General features: G+C 43.9%; 1 protein-coding gene and 3 non-coding genes across 4 annotated transcripts; all 4 read left to right on the top strand.

Moving 5' to 3' along the window:
• Positions 1-4,445: 4,445 nt before the first annotated feature.
• On the top strand, positions 4,446-7,309 carry RPS12 (ribosomal protein S12). The gene is made up of 6 exons (XM_058566247.1): positions 4,446-4,494; positions 4,619-4,669; positions 4,810-4,926; positions 6,130-6,232; positions 6,690-6,791; positions 7,217-7,309. Exons 2-6 carry the CDS (start codon positions 4,656-4,658, stop codon positions 7,277-7,279), a joined length of 399 nt encoding a protein of 132 aa, XP_058422230.1. The 5' UTR covers positions 4,446-4,494; positions 4,619-4,655; the 3' UTR covers positions 7,280-7,309.
• On the top strand, positions 5,160-5,232 carry LOC131420702 (small nucleolar RNA SNORD101). The gene has a single exon (XR_009223622.1). It is a non-coding gene; the product is annotated as a small nucleolar RNA SNORD101 (small nucleolar RNA).
• LOC131420706 (small nucleolar RNA SNORD100) lies at positions 6,539-6,615 on the top strand. The gene has a single exon (XR_009223626.1). It is a non-coding gene; the product is annotated as a small nucleolar RNA SNORD100 (small nucleolar RNA).
• LOC131420705 (small nucleolar RNA SNORA33) lies at positions 6,970-7,099 on the top strand. Its single transcript, XR_009223625.1, has one exon. It is a non-coding gene; the product is annotated as a small nucleolar RNA SNORA33 (small nucleolar RNA).
• Positions 7,310-15,188: the final 7,879 nt, after the last annotated feature.

Raw genomic sequence — 15,188 nt, 5'->3', positions numbered from 1 at the left:
TTTTACCCCCAAAGGTAGGGACATTTTTTTCCCCCAGTTTTATTGAGAAATAATTGACATACATCACTGTATAAGTTTAATGCATACAGCATGATGGTTTGAAGTAGGGACATTTTTTAAAGTTTTCAAATTAAAAGTGGATTTCTGCGATGCTTATGACAGTAGTTCTCAGCATGGCTTTCCTGTAAGTATGCCATCTACCCAGATACTTCTTTTTTTTTTGGTGAGGAAGATCAGCCCTGAGCTAACATCCAATGCCAATCCTCCTCTTTTTGCTGAGGAAGATTGGCCCAGAGCTAATATCCGTGCCCATCTTCCTCTACTTTATATGGGACGCTGCCACAGCATGGGTTGACAAGCGGTGGGTGAGTGGTGCATGCCCAGGATCGGAACCCATGAACCCCAGGCCACAGAAGCGCGCATTTAACCACTGCGCCACTGGGCCATCCCCACCTAGATGCTTCTTTAATCTTATTTTACCTGATGAATTCATTCAGTGCAGATTAGTTTAGTGGCTCCAATATGCAAGTCATTGTACTAAGTGCTGGGTGGTTTAGGGCAGAAGAAAGGTATTATTTAAGACCCTTTCCATATATTTTCATATGAAGTTCTTTTATAAGGGAAATAACTACTTCACAGACCCAGTGATAAACACTTTAAATGAGGATTCAATTTTATTTAATCCTCACAACAATATTATAGTATTATCACCATTTTACTGATTCAAAAAAGTAAGTAATTTGCCAAAGGCCACCAAGTGAGCTGGAATTTGAACTCAGCCCAGCTGGGCGGCCCCCTCCAAGGTATAAAATCTTTAATGTGCCCTGGCCCAGCTGCCCTTCCCAGCTCTGGTCTTCCAAATAAATTTTTTACAGTTCAACTCAAAGATCCTTTCTATGATTTAATCTGTTGTACATTGCTTCCTTCTTTGACATCTGTAATGGGTTAAATTGTGTTCCCCCAAAATACATATGTTGAAGTCCTAACTCCTAGCACCTCATAATGAGACCTTATTTGGAAACAGGGTTGTTGTAGATGTAATTAGTTAAGAGGAGGTCATCCTGGAGTAGGGTGGGCCCCTAATCCAATACCACTGGTATCCTTATAAGATAGGAAAAATTTGCACACGGAGGCAGACATGCACACAGGCAGAATGTCACATGAAGATTGGAGCTATGCTGCCACAAGCAAAGGAACACCAAGATTGCTGGCGAACCTCCAGAAGCTAGGCACGGAACAGACTCTCCCCCACAGCCTTGGAAGGAACCAAGCCTGCAGACACTTGGGATTTCAGACTTCCTGCCTTCAAAACCGTGAGACAGTAACTTTCTGTTGTTTAAGCCACCCAGTGTGTGATAGTTTGTTATGGCAGCCCTAGCAAACTAATATAACATCTACACTTAGACGATTCAGAAACCCAAATTTCAACTGCTCTCTCTTTTTCTGCCTAACACTGCAATATTCCATCTCCATCTATGCAACTTTTTAGCACAATGAGGTAGAACTAGTTATATTATTGCCACAAGCGAGATGTAAAGAGTTATCTTTGAATTCTCAGTGATCTCCTTCCCACATTTGGGCAATTATCCAAATGGCTGAAGGGCTGGAAGCATGAGCTTTGAAGTCCACTGGGCTCAAATACCAGCTTCCATATTGACTAGCTGTGTGATCTTGGGCAACTCTCTAAGCCTCGTTTTCCTTCCCTGTTAAAGGGGGCTAATACCATCACCACCACATAGGTCTCAATGACCATCAAGGGAGAAAATATATGAGAATAATTTAGCACATTAACCGGCATATAGAAAGTGCTAAACAAAATTACCTATTACTATCATTATTGTTTCTAAAACAAACTTTAGAATTCATTTATTTTTCATATGTATTTCAGATGGACATTTGCATACATTATGTAAGTACTATAATCTGCTGGTATAAGGGTGACTCTAGCCAGTAGCCTCTATTTAGTATTGTCTTCCACCTTTGGCAATATCTAAAATTGAGAGGAGGTAACCTTAAACGAGAGAACTAGGAGAATCTATATTAAAGAATCCTTGAGGGGCCAGCCCCATGGCTTAGCGGTTAAGTGCGCTCGCTCCGCTACTGGCGGCCTGGAGTTCGGATCCCGGGCACGCACCCACACGCTGCTTGTCAGGCCATGGTGAGGCCGCGTCCCACATACAGCAACTAGCAGGATGTGCAACTACGACGTACAACTATCTACTGGGGCTTTGCGGAGAAAAAGGAGAAAAAAAAGAGGAGGATTAGCAATAGATGTTAGCTCAGGGCCGGTCTTCCTCAGCAAAAAGAGGAGGATTGGCATGGATGTTAGCTCAGGGCTGATCTTCCTCACAAAAAAAAAAGAATCCTTGAATCGCCAGTGTGCCCTCGAACTTCATTCCTGGGATTAGAACCAGTTATATAACTAGGACTTCAAAAAAATGTAGCTCCAGTTCTAAGAAGCGAGGTTTGCAACTGACAGAAAAGGCATTTATTAAGATGAAATATTAAGGCATAGGTCCACGATACTTGAGTCTACAGACTAGATTACAAGCTGCTTAGAAGACACAAACCAAGTCCGAGTTGGTTGGTACTACTGGGAACCATGGCACAGGCTAAAAGATATGTAATCATTTTCTCTATATAAATATGCTGTTTGGCAATGATTATTTTCCCCATTGATGTTTCCCAAGTCTTTACCAAATTCCCTGCCTCCTCCCTAAGATTTTTTTGGGGGGAGTAGGGTTAGAAATCTACTAATATGGTTATCATATTAATTTTATTAATTTTAGATGAGAAATTTGCTGAAACAGTATTTGCCACATTTTCTTTCAAAAATACAAATGTGTTAAGGTAAATTTCAAAAAAGACAAGGAGGCATCCACACCTTGGCCCTCACTCTTTCCTCCAATTAGAATACGCTCTCCTCTCCTCCCACCCTCCATTTGGAATCCTTTTTTCTTTTTTCAGCCGATTTCAAAAGCTGCCACCGGCCAACAGTCCTTCCCTTCCCTTTCCTCATGATCCCCACTCATTAACCCAGAGCCATTTTGTCCCTCCCCTGTGGTCTTTAGGTGCTCCGATCTTTGGCTCAAATCCTAATCCCACCAACATGAGAGCAAGTACAATAACTTTTATTATCTTTATAAATTTTGCAGGTTTTTTTTTAAAGCAAAAACTCAATAGTTACTTAAATGAACAACTAATTAAGTGAACAACTTTTTAGGATGAGATCTAGATGGAAAGAAGCAGATTCAAAACTTTTAAGAAGAAAATTTGGAAGCATTTGGAAAGCTAAAAAATGAGCTTAATTTATTAAAATCCGAGTCCATGTCTATTCTGGTTAATTGTCCCTTGCACTCTTACCAGGTTACCCATTTTTAGTGTTTCCTTCGCAGCATGACATCATCTGTTCGCTGTTCCCTGGATGCCCAGCGCTGCCACCTAGCAAACCCTTAAGAATTGCTGACTGGCTCGGCGACTTGTCAGGAGAGGAAGTTACAACAGAAGGAGAAGGACTGTATGTACTGATTATACTCAGTGTATACCATGTGTTTGCGTTGGAAATAGGGCTGGGAGAGTGGCTAATCTGCAAAACTCAAAATGCTGCCTCCTGGGCAAGTCCGAGTTTCAGGGTTTTTGGATTCCACTGACTCCGCCAGTGCTGGAGGGCGAAATCAAGGCCGCATTCCTCGAAGGCTACGTTTTCATCTCCTCTTCCCAGACCCCATCCCTGGGTCTGGCTCACTGCAGGTGTTGTAAATGCACCTGTCGAATCCCGATTTGCGCGGGATCACGAATGCAGGGGACAATCTAGCGTTAAAAAAAAAAAAAACAAACCTTCATTTAGAACCAAGCCCCTGGCTGAGGTTCCACTTTACTAACATGACGCGGGAAAGCGGAATTGGCGATGTGCTTACAAGTTGTGAAACGCGTTGGCTTTCGTTTTGTGAACACAGACACACAGATGAGGGTCACCCAGAGAGTGGCACATTCGCGGACACTGGGAGTGACTAAGAGGCCAGGGGAGAGAGCGTGTCGCTCAGGAGGGCCCAGCTCGTGGGGTCGGCAGGAACTACAACACGGAGCGAGCAGGGTTAAACCCAGGGGTGGGAGGCAGCCAGGGCTCCCGCGGCGCCACAGGACCACGCTGACTGGCGCGCTTGGCCCTTCTCGCGCTCCGTAGAGGGGGTCCTCCGGGCCCCCGCTGGCCCCGCCCCCGGCGGGGAGCGCCGCTGCAGGCTGCCCGCGTTGGTGCCTGTTGCGCGTGCGAGAGACGGGCGGAGCGGAGTCAGCAGGCTGGCAGGACCGTCGTCTCAGAACCGCCTCAATGCGGAAACAGACCTCCTCGAGGCCCGGCACCACCACAGCCACCTCTTTCATGGAGGGGCGTGCACATGCGCCTAGGGGTCCTGGAACGCCCTTAAATACGATCTTGCGGGCGCCTCCGGCCTCTTTCCCTGCCGCCGCCGAGTCGCGCGGAGGCGGAGGTGCGCGGTGAGTGGGGTCGGGCGAGCGTGGCGGTGCGGGTTCCGGCGCGGCGTGCTTGGCTGGGGTTGGCGATGAGCGTCAGGGCGTAGACTGAGTTGTGGTGACACCCGATGACTTGTTTGTGTTTCAGTGCGTTCAAGATTCGGCTCCACCCGTAACCCACCGCCATGGCCGAGGAAGGGTGAGCCCGGGGCCGGGGTCGTGGTGCGGGTGGGGCGCGGGCCCTGGGGCGCCCCGAGCGCACCTGCCGGAGCGCCCCGGTGACGGCGGGTCCCGGGCAGCGGGCGGGGGATGAAGGCGGGCCTGCGCTCTTGGTTGCAGCATCGCTGCTGGAGGTGTAATGGACGTTAATACCGCCTTACAAGAGGTGCTGAAGACCGCCCTCATCCACGACGGCCTGGCACGGGGAATCCGCGAAGCTGCCAAAGCCCTAGACAAGTACGTGTATCAGTCTCAATACTGTGGGTTGTTGGAACCGGAACAAAACCGCAGCCGAGGGAAGAAAGCGTGACGTTCATGGTGTTAGGACAAGAGTTTTGAAGGGCATCGGTTCTACAGGAAACCGAGGAAAAGGTATCAGAACTCAGATCTGTGTAGCCCACTGAGAGTCGGTGGGTTTATGTTTGGAGTGTGGATGAGCGCTTGAGTCTTAATCAGACGAAAACTACAGTGTTTGGATGATGACTTAAATTGTCGGATACCCCTTCACTCCCTTTATGAGTGAAACCTAAGAGTCTGACAGACCTGTAGATTGCGGGGCTAATTTCACGGTATCTAAAGGACAGATAGGAACCCTCGTTTAGCAGTTTGCAGAACTGAACCATTAGTTAATGGAGTTTTTAGTTAATGTTTGTTGTAGAAGCATCTGTAATTGTATACGATTTAGTAAGTGTGGTAGCTGAAGAAATCAATGTGAGTGTGGAATATTTGTCAATATATTTGGTTTAGTGTTTGAGCTGGTTACATTAGCAAAACAACTGCATGCCTTAACTACAGAGCTGAATTTGAATGCACTTTAAGGATTTCTAAGACAGAGAAGTTGAAGTCAGTTCAGTTCACTTTGGTGTAGACTGGGCAGTTGCATCCAATGGAAACAGCACTCCTTGCTGGAAGTATTTTGGCAGGTCCCGGTATGAATCCCCTGCGCTGTTTGTAGCTTAGCAGCGCTGCTCATGCTAGTTCAGCCTCTGGGCCTGTAGCGGGTAGCAGCTCTGATCTGGCAGTTTGTGCTTCACATAACAGCAGTCTTGGGATGTGTAAGACTGGCTTGCAAGAAGGCATGTTTTTGTTTTGGCCACAAATTGGTAAACTAGTTCCCCCTTATAATTTGTTATTTTTAAGAGTTGCTGAAGACTTGGTGTTGCTATAGGAGAGTTAAATAAATATAGTAATTAAAAATTTGATTATTCACTTATTTTTGAATAAATTATATACAAATAATTTATTATTCATGAGTTAATGAATATAGTAAAACGAAATGCTCTGTAACAGCTTCATCAAACTGAAGCAGTTGTCTTCTCCAACGGGCTGTGCTGCTTGTTTTGCGAGAGTAGCCAGTGAAAAGATAACTCCCTTGTAAAGTGCAAGAGTAGTGGATTTATACCTGAGTTTTAGCTCCTGCTGTTGGATTTTGCATTGCAGGCGCCAGGCCCATCTTTGTGTGCTTGCGTCCAACTGCGATGAGCCTATGTATGTCAAGTTGGTGGAAGCCCTCTGTGCTGAACACCAAATCAACCTAATTAAGGTAAGTTACCCACCTAATCTGATTTATGTCCACTGTTAGTAGACACCATAGCTGAATGACGGTTGGGCCACTCAGGATCATGTGTCTGGATTAATGCTATCCATAGTGATTGTTGTCACACCAGAGCAAATTTGGTAAAGTATTGAGCTTGCTGCTTTCTGCAGGCGTGAAAAGCATCACATAAACTAGACATTGTTGGCTGTGTTAAAGCCAGTTACAGAAGCATTTTATTCCTGCAGGATTTAGTGCTACGTTTGATGTTGGTGAAGGGCGAAACCAGGGGAGAGTGCTGTGGGGGGTCTTGGTGCTGTGCATGATGACAGCTGGCTCCCTCTACTGACTTGCTCTGAGGAGACTGCCATGTCACCCTGTCTGACTACAGCTACCTTGTGGGTTAGTTTACTGTCTGTACCATGAATGTCTACTAGGAAGGTGATTTTTTTTTTCTCCCCAATAGGTTGATGACAACAAGAAACTGGGGGAATGGGTAGGCCTCTGTAAAATTGACAGAGAGGGAAAACCCCGGAAAGTGGTTGGTTGCAGTTGTGTGGTGGTGAAGGTAAGTCAGAAGGTGGCCTCATCTCTGTGATGAAGGTTTGCTGGGTAATCATGCATAACCTTGTGTTGAATCTAAATTGTTAAATAAGTCAAGAAACTCTGAAGGGAAAAATTGAGTGATTCTCAACAGACTTAAAAACAGTTCTCTGCCCTTCAGAAAAGGAAAATAAGCCATAATTAAGCCAGCCAATGAATCTGCTTACCTGAATGTGTTTCTGCAGAAATTTAGAAAAAGCTGGCAATAGGAAAGCCATGTTACGAGCCTTAGAGACATTGAAGTCATTAAGGTCCCTGAAAGTGGCTACAAGAAATTTTAATAATGGGGGAGGCATTTTCCTTTTAGAGCTTTGTTATAATTAGGTGCTAACAACTTAGTGAAGTTTCTAAATGTTAGTAAAAAGTCACATGATTTTTTTTTTTTTTTAGGACTATGGCAAAGAGTCTCAGGCCAAGGATGTCATCGAGGAGTACTTCAAGTGCAAGAAATGAACAAATAAAAAACTTGACTCTTGTTCCTCATCTCTGATTTTTTATTTGGGGCAGGAAAAAAAGGGTCCCTGTTAGTGAGGACAAAAGATACTCATTGCAAAATAACTGGAAGAGTGCTGTTGGTCCCCTCCTGGTTTCTAAATGAAAGCCTACTCTCGCAACCAGTAAGTAACTTCGGTATTGACCATTAAAACGGAGTGGCCTAAGCAAAGATAGGCTTGCAGTGATATATTGGTGACAGCCCAGGGTTTTGTGGGTGTGGACATTTATCATGACTGAGTAGGTCAACCTACAACCTGGAGAAAGGGGCTGAGGCTAGTCAAGTGTGAGTTAATAAGTTAGAATCCTATGGCTGGACAGTGGATTAAGGCAAAAGCTGGACAAGTCAATAGAAAAGTACAGGCGTGGGCGGGGTTGCATTTAACCTGCAGGCGCTAGAAAGTACGTGATGTCCAGGAGTGCTTATGGACATGACATTGGGAAAGGTCAGGGTGTCCATTGTTGTCATCACCTAAATGTTAGGCACAGAAGCAAGATAGGCTCCAATTCAATGCCCTCTAGTCCCTGAAGATCTCAGGGAGAAGGAATGGTGACTCATGTACAGTCGTGTTTAACGGGCATGCATTCTGAGAAATGTGTCAGGTGATTTCGTCATGGGAACGTTGGTGTCTTTGCACAAACCTAGATGGCATAGTCTACTGCACACCTCAGCTGTGCTGCTAATCTTAGGGGACTGCCGTCTTGTATGCCATGTCGTTGAGTGAGTTGTTAAGCTGCACGTCACTTTCAAGCCTGGATCAAGTTTGGTATGTTGGTGTCAAGTATGAAGTTTTGAGACAGGTAGGACTAACGGAAGTCTTAAAATTGGAATTCTGGCAAATCACTGGCTGAGGTTCTGGGAATTGCCCTCCACTAGTTTGCCAGTCTTGGTGTAGAGTTATTGGCACGTGCTCTGAAGCTGGGAACTTGAGCCAGATCTGGTCTGGTTCTGAACGCTCACTTGTATCACTAGTGTTTTTTGCATCATGGGAGTTTACAGGCTTAAGGCTTCCTCGAAAATCTGCTTTTAACACATAGCAAGCTCTAATATCACCAAAGGCTGGTTGTCCTTAGCACAGTGTCCACTGGTGGAGAGAAAGGCCTCAGATGTAAGCTCTAGAGCTAGTGTCGTTTATAGGCAAGTGGATAGGTCCCTTGGTGTAACCTGGGATTATCTGTTACTATTAAATGTCAACCTGGTCTATTTGGCTTTTCTAAGGAAAATGATTTTTTTACTTCAAGTTCTAGTTCCTTGTATCAGAATCGACTCAGCAAACAAAATGAGTCCCTATTCTATATCTGGTACTGTTAATGCAGTAGAAAAAGACCATATTATGTTTTAAACATACCTTCTATATTTTAACTTTGATCTTTTATGGGAAATTCCGTAATTCAGGTTAGAGAAAGTGGCTGTTCGATTACAGCACTCGGCATTTCCATTTTTTCACTCATTGGCCCCTTTTTGAGATGAGTGTTAGGAAAACTGAAGCTAATCTGTTCACTGAATACCACCTCCTCCCACAGGCTTGGAATTACACCGGCGTTGGTTTTTGGTATTTCCTAATCCACTGTCACCTCAGCTGCAAAACATGCTCAAATCTCTTGAGGGAATATCCTGCCCTTGACCCCACTTTTTTCCCTAAGTGCTGCTTGCTGTCTGTTGCTCAGTCACGCTGCTCAGGATAGTCTGCATCCTCTCCTTCACCTTGAGTCTTCTGGCTTTTGTCCGCACTACTTGGCTAGAATGTTAATGTGGTCACCAACACCTTATGGTCAAATCCAGTAGCTCCTTTGCAGCCTTTTCCTCTTGACCTCTTGCTGGTGTTTTTTAGAAAAATACTCTTTTATTTTGGTCCACCCTTGGACCCTTGCCACACTCTTCTGTCCCTGCTGTTTCTCCCTCTGCCTTCACCTTTCCCTTCTAATAGTTCCACTGTTCAGGTTGTGGTCCTGTTGACTCCACTACAGCCTTCCTGGAACACGCTCCTGCTCCCGTAGCTTCCGTGATCTAGATTCCTGTGGTTTCTAGATCTCATCGGTTTGCCTTTGGTCAGCTCTAGACTAGGGGTGTGCGCTAGACAGCACCCCGTGAACACCCACCTACGCCTTGAATTTTGTATGCCTCAAAGTGAACTCTCGTCTTCCTCTTGAAATGTTTGTGGTTAGAGCAAAGGAAAGAGGTATTGAACATCTAGTGTGTGTGAAACAGTCTCTGCGCTAAGTGTGTACATCCATTATGTGTTACTTCTCTCATTTCCCAAGCCAGGGGCCTGGACATCCTCAATTCCTGCCTCTCCAGAAGATTCCAACAGCCTCCCAACAGATTTTCATGCCGTGAGTCACTACTCAAGTTATTCATCCACACTGCTCTCAGAGTCATAGTGCAAGAATCAAGTGAGCATGCCCGTCTCCATGACTTCAGCTGTTAGCCTTCTGCTCCTCCTGTCTGAGGGGCCTTTTTCTTTTCTCTACCTGGCAATCTTCTACTCGTCCTTCAAACCCAGCTCAAATGTAACTTCAGCCTCAGAGTCGTGACTTGTTTGTATATCTTATGGTGGGATTCACCAGGAGGCCCACCCACGCTAAAGTGCCAGGGCAGAAGTGGCTGTCTTCATTTTTTACTGGGGAAAATAATTGTTTTCTGAAAGCAGTTGCTGCGTGCATCAGAATCTTGTTGAGGATGGCTCTCGTGTACCCCGAACAGATATCTGAGCCAAGCACTGGATAATCGTTCTCTTGATCCCGTGGACAATGAGAACTCGTGCATCTCTGTTCACTGTGGCTGTAAGAAGCCTCCAAGCTGAATGATCCATTTTCTTTCTGTTCTTAACTCTGCTCTACTTTTTTATTTTTGCCTGGTCCTGATTTTATTGAAATTTCTATTATATGTATTTTTTGGTAAGCCACTTAAAATGCTTTAAAAAGAGCCAGGACATCCATAGAAAAGTTGTAAAAAGGCTGTATTTTATGGTGGTGTCTATTAAAAATAAGAATTTGTCCATCTTGAACTGGATTGTTGAGGCAATGGAGTCATATGGGCGGACATGTTATAAACCCTAGAAAAGTGTGCAGACATCTATCAGTCTTTAGTAAAGACTAATCTAGCCCTTAAAAGGGAGCTTGAATTTTTTTTTATTTTTAGATGAGTGTACATAGCATCGGGCTTGAGGAATACGTTAAGCACAAGTAAGTTTTCATGCCTGTCCCTGCACTCCTGAGACCCGTAGAGGAGGAAGGGGAGGATATTTAGCCGAGAAGGGGCAATAAGATGACAGCTGTCACCCCTCCAGGCTGAGGATGGAGCAGGCTGATGGCTGAGGGGTAGGGCAGTGTCCTCGAAGCCAGGGTCCTATCCACAAGCCAGAAAAACAGACCTTCCAGCAGTAAGTTCCAGCAAGAGCAATGGAGGCCTCATGGCTAGACTAGGAGGTGCTCCAGAGAGGCCACCAGGCTCTCCTATCCCCCTAAGACAACTTGTTGGGTGAAGTCTGACTCGCATTGCTGGTGGCCCAGTGCTGGGGGCTGAGGGGTCATCAAGGTTAACGCTGAAGATTAAACTTACAGAGGGTGATCAGGTATTTGGGACTTGGGCCACGTAAATATTAACAGAGTGTTCAGAAGGACTGGGCCTGGTGATCCCCAGGCAAAAATAAATCATGAGTCATTCTTTAAAAACATGGCTTACACTTCAAATAGTATAAGCACAGCTAAACTCTAAATTCAAGCTGCTTTATCACAAGTGAGATGTTTCAGCAAGATTTCTTTTTTTGCTGAGGAGGATTCGCCCTAAGCTAACATCTATGCCAATCTTTCTCTCCTTTGTATGTGGGTCACCAACACAGCATGGCTGATGAGTGGAGTACGTCTGTGCCTGGGATCTGAACCTGCGAACCTGGGCCGCTGAAGGGGAGCCTGCCAAACTCTAGCCCCTCGGCCACGGGGCTGGCCCCTGGGCCAGCTTTTTATCTAAAACCTGCAGAGTCTAATCACAGCCTGCTGATTCAAGTTGCCTTACCATCGAGCTTTGGCTTGGAAAGGCTTAGGAAGGAGGGAGGAAGGTGATCCGAAGGATTCTTCACCTACGCTGAAGGGGCGATTTTCTAAGCTCTCTCCTAGTCTACGCGAAACATCTCTTAAGAGCATTTGTCCACTTTTTGCTTTTGCTCCGTGTTCACCGACCATCTTCACCACATTCCTAATTTGATTTCCACAGCAAAGCGGCTTTGGGAGGGAATGTGCCAGAGAAGAGGCAGGGAAGTGCTTTTCTAGGGAAAAACTCAGTCTCTCTCACCTTTCCTGTTTCCATGGGAACTAAATGGACTTGTGAAACATGTCAAACTGGAGACCCTGGTGGTCATCCTGCGGCCCTGGCACCCCAGGAGGTTCTATTAACTTTGCATTTTGATGATAAAGGGAGAGGAAAATCATAAAGCAGGCAAAAATTCAGAATGCCTTTAGTTAAGAGTACACATTGACCAATTACGAATGAAAGAATGGATGTAGCTATAAGTATGTTTATCTCAGGGCTGTTAGTAATACTTTTGTTGGTGGAAGGAGGAGAATGATTAAGTAAAATATGGTACATTTACATAATGAGATATTATGGTGCCATAAAAATAGACAGTATGGAAGGACATTTGTTAATATAAATTTTTTTTTCTTGGTTAGAAATAATATTCTATTTATTACCCATGTATAGATTACTTTTCAGAAACATGAAGGTATTATCCATGCCCTCATCAGTTAACAGTTTGTAGAAAATAATTCATATCCTATCGACAATATGTTTCTATCATTTTTTTTTAAAACAACAGCCATTTTATTTTTCCATGTTAGTTCAAGAATAGCTTCAAGTTTTATGTTTTGGATCAAATCAAGACAATCTTTATTTATAGACAATTTCCTGACAGAGCCCCTCCCCCAACCCCTAAAAAAATTCTGTATCCTAAGTGATAAACTCTTCTTACATTCAGCAAACTTTATAATATAAATATTTTTAAAACAATATTCAAAACATGTACAATAGGACCACATTTTGTTAAAAAAAAAAAAAAGGAAATAAAAGAATATAAGGGTGCATGCCTACAGAAAAGAGAAGAAAGATTGGAAGGTTTTAATGGTTGTTTCTGGAAAAGTGAGTATTTTGGTTTTCCTTTTGCTTATTTGTTTTTCTTTAACCAACACATATTGCTTTTGTAGTAACAGAACATTTTTTTTGTCATATTTTTTTATTTTCCATTGTTCTGATCCTGGTTAACTTTGCCTCTGTCTCTGCAGTCTGCATTAATAATTGTTGAACATTCTTTACCTAGAGATTGCTTTAGAACTCCTTCCATTTGGCAAAAAGCAAATCTCATTGAGGTGGGCTGGGCAGCATTTCTGTCCTCTGCTGCCAGCACTGACAGAACATATTTTTAATTAAAGAAATGAAATAATGGTGCAGGACATTCTTGTGGTTAATTTTAAGTCCCATTAATATAAAAGTTTAAAAAATTTTTATGTTCTGTGAACAAGTGAATTTATTTACTTGTCTAGGAAAATAGCACTTGGAGAAAAGGAACAGTTTAAGCAGACTGAATTCAGACCTCGCCAGCAGGGGACAGTAAGAGCTGGCGGCTGGTGACGGGCCTCTCCCGGAAAGCGCTCGCCGAGACCAGCAGCACAGACTACAGCAGCTCCCCTCGGACATGGTTCTTCCCCCGCTCTTTGACGACAGTGGGGCTTTAGTTACTACCTCTGGACGCGTTTGCCTTTGCTTGATATTGCAGAATCCACACTCCCCAGCTGGTGACGTCATTTCGTCATGTGCTTTGGGAGCTTGTCAGCTGAGGAGACCGCAGTTGTTACATATACAACTAAGAAATTGAAACTCCACAGCATAGTCCTGGAGGGAAGGATTTTGAACTATAATGGGGACGGAATGTTTTTGTGAGGTCCCTTTCTCTCGCACTGTGTTGAGAATTTCAGAGCAAGCTTATTCTGAAAAAAGGGGCATAATTTGGAGAGCATCATGGCAATGAAAGTCCTTGAGAGAGTATAATCTGCACACAGTAGCCCCCTGGGAGCACTGGCTTTGTTCTGGGCTGGATCTCTGGTGCCTAGAACAGTGCTTGGTGTGGTGGGCACAATATTCTCTGTTGGATGAGTAGATTGGACATCTCGGTTTATTTAGTTAGTTAGTTAATTTGTAGATTTTCTTCTCAGACTTAAACTCCCCAGCCTCTTTGACACTAATTTCTCAGGTCCTTTTTTTCTGGCAACAAAGGTGAATGTCTCAAGTTGGGCCTCTCTCAGACTAGAATGGTGCCAAGCTGTCTCAGCCTCCCTTCACTCCACGCACTCCAGAGAGCAGGACGGAGAAACATATCCTATCACACATGGGGTACATAGCTCTACGAGTCTGAAAAAATAGTTTTAAAAGCCATTTTGAGACCTGGGAACAGTAAAAAGCACGTGAATTCAGGGAAACTATTTTTACACTGCAGTAATTTCTTTTTGAAGCCTATTTATTGAGACACATGCCAACAGCACACTATTGTACGAGTGACGTGAATTAAACCTCACACAAATGTAGTATTTTTCTTTTTATTTTTCCTTGTCTCGACTGCCCCCAACTAAAATTTACAAACGGATATAAAAATCCTGTTTGTACCTGGTTGGCTTGTTAGAGAAATACTGACTAAAAGGCCTGTGATATTTCACAGTGCTGCTACTAGGTTAAAAGGAGCAAAATGCTCATAAAAAAATAAATACATATGAGATCCATAAGGGGAAAATAAAATATTAACATACAAAATGCTGCAAATTTAAAACCTTGTCTTCTCTTTCTGATTCGATGCTGGATCTGCTTGGTGAGTTCCAGGGGTCAGCAGATGTTTTGCTAAATGGGTGCCTGGTGTGTCTTGCTGGGAGGTGCTCTCCCCCACGTGGATCATAAAGCAACGCAGGACCGTTATTTCAGGAGGGAGTACATGTGTAATTTTTAAGAAGACATTAAACCCTTTTCTATTCCCACCCACAAGCTGCATTTTGAAATAAAACCATCCAGTTCACAATTTTATATTCCAAATTTCTGTCATGTAAAGAGTCTAGAAATTTTACTCTAAGATAAACATGAAAGTGGTAACATAATGTGAATGATGGGAAAGGGCAGAGGTGGAATTCAGAGGCTATGCAGAAAGGAAACAGTGTGTGTTAAATCTTTTAGATTTTTACATAACTGTGATCAAGGAATAAAAATCATATTTGTTGTTAGCTTTACCGCGCCTAGTGTTGTCTTGTGAAGTGAGCTGCGTTCGAAGCATCCCAGGCTGCGTTGCTGCCACCTGGAGTGCCGCGTAACAGGATGCAGGACAGATTAAGTTTAGCGAATGTTCAGTTACAGTTTGAAACTATGTCATTGGGTGCCAGTAAAAATAAAACAGGTAAGAAATGATCTGGTCTTTAAAGAAACTTCTGTGTTTCAGTAAAACTGCTGAGTGCGTTTCTCCTGTCCTAGCAGAGCAGTGGGCAATAACAGGACCTTTGAAGAAGCAGAAACCTGCCTGCCCAATGACCCCAGCACCCTCCAGCATAATGACAACTTTAAGGGTTCAGTTTATTTGTGGCAAATGAAGGTAACATTTGAAGGTAACATTTTGAAAGCAAGCTGTATTTCAGAGTGTGTCGGGGGGCGGCGTGGAGAAGAAGAGAGAGAAAAGGAGAGAGGCGTGGGGGAGGAGATGGAGATAGAGAGAAGCTTGCCTTGCCATTAAAGAAAGTAAATCAATTGGTCTTAATTTGCAGAAGCAGTTATACATAACTTTAAGTGAGGAGTGTTGCCATCATAAGTGATTGGTGGGGGAATTGGACTTTTCTTTTTAAAAATAAT

The sequence above is a fragment of the Diceros bicornis genome, chromosome 23 (genome assembly GCF_020826845.1).
Source record: "Diceros bicornis minor isolate mBicDic1 chromosome 23, mDicBic1.mat.cur, whole genome shotgun sequence".
NCBI lineage: Eukaryota > Metazoa > Chordata > Mammalia > Perissodactyla > Rhinocerotidae > Diceros > Diceros bicornis.
This window is presented reverse-complemented; position numbering and strand designations above follow the sequence as displayed.

Bases quoted from the DNA above. Each gene is read 5' to 3' on its own strand.
- RPS12 (XM_058566247.1), top strand. The intron at 4,927-6,129 runs GTACGTGTATCA...TTTGCATTGCAG, and splicing joins GCTGCCAAAGCCCTAGACAA to GCGCCAGGCCCATCTTTGTG. The intron at 6,233-6,689 runs GTAAGTTACCCA...TCTCCCCAATAG, and splicing joins ACCAAATCAACCTAATTAAG to GTTGATGACAACAAGAAACT.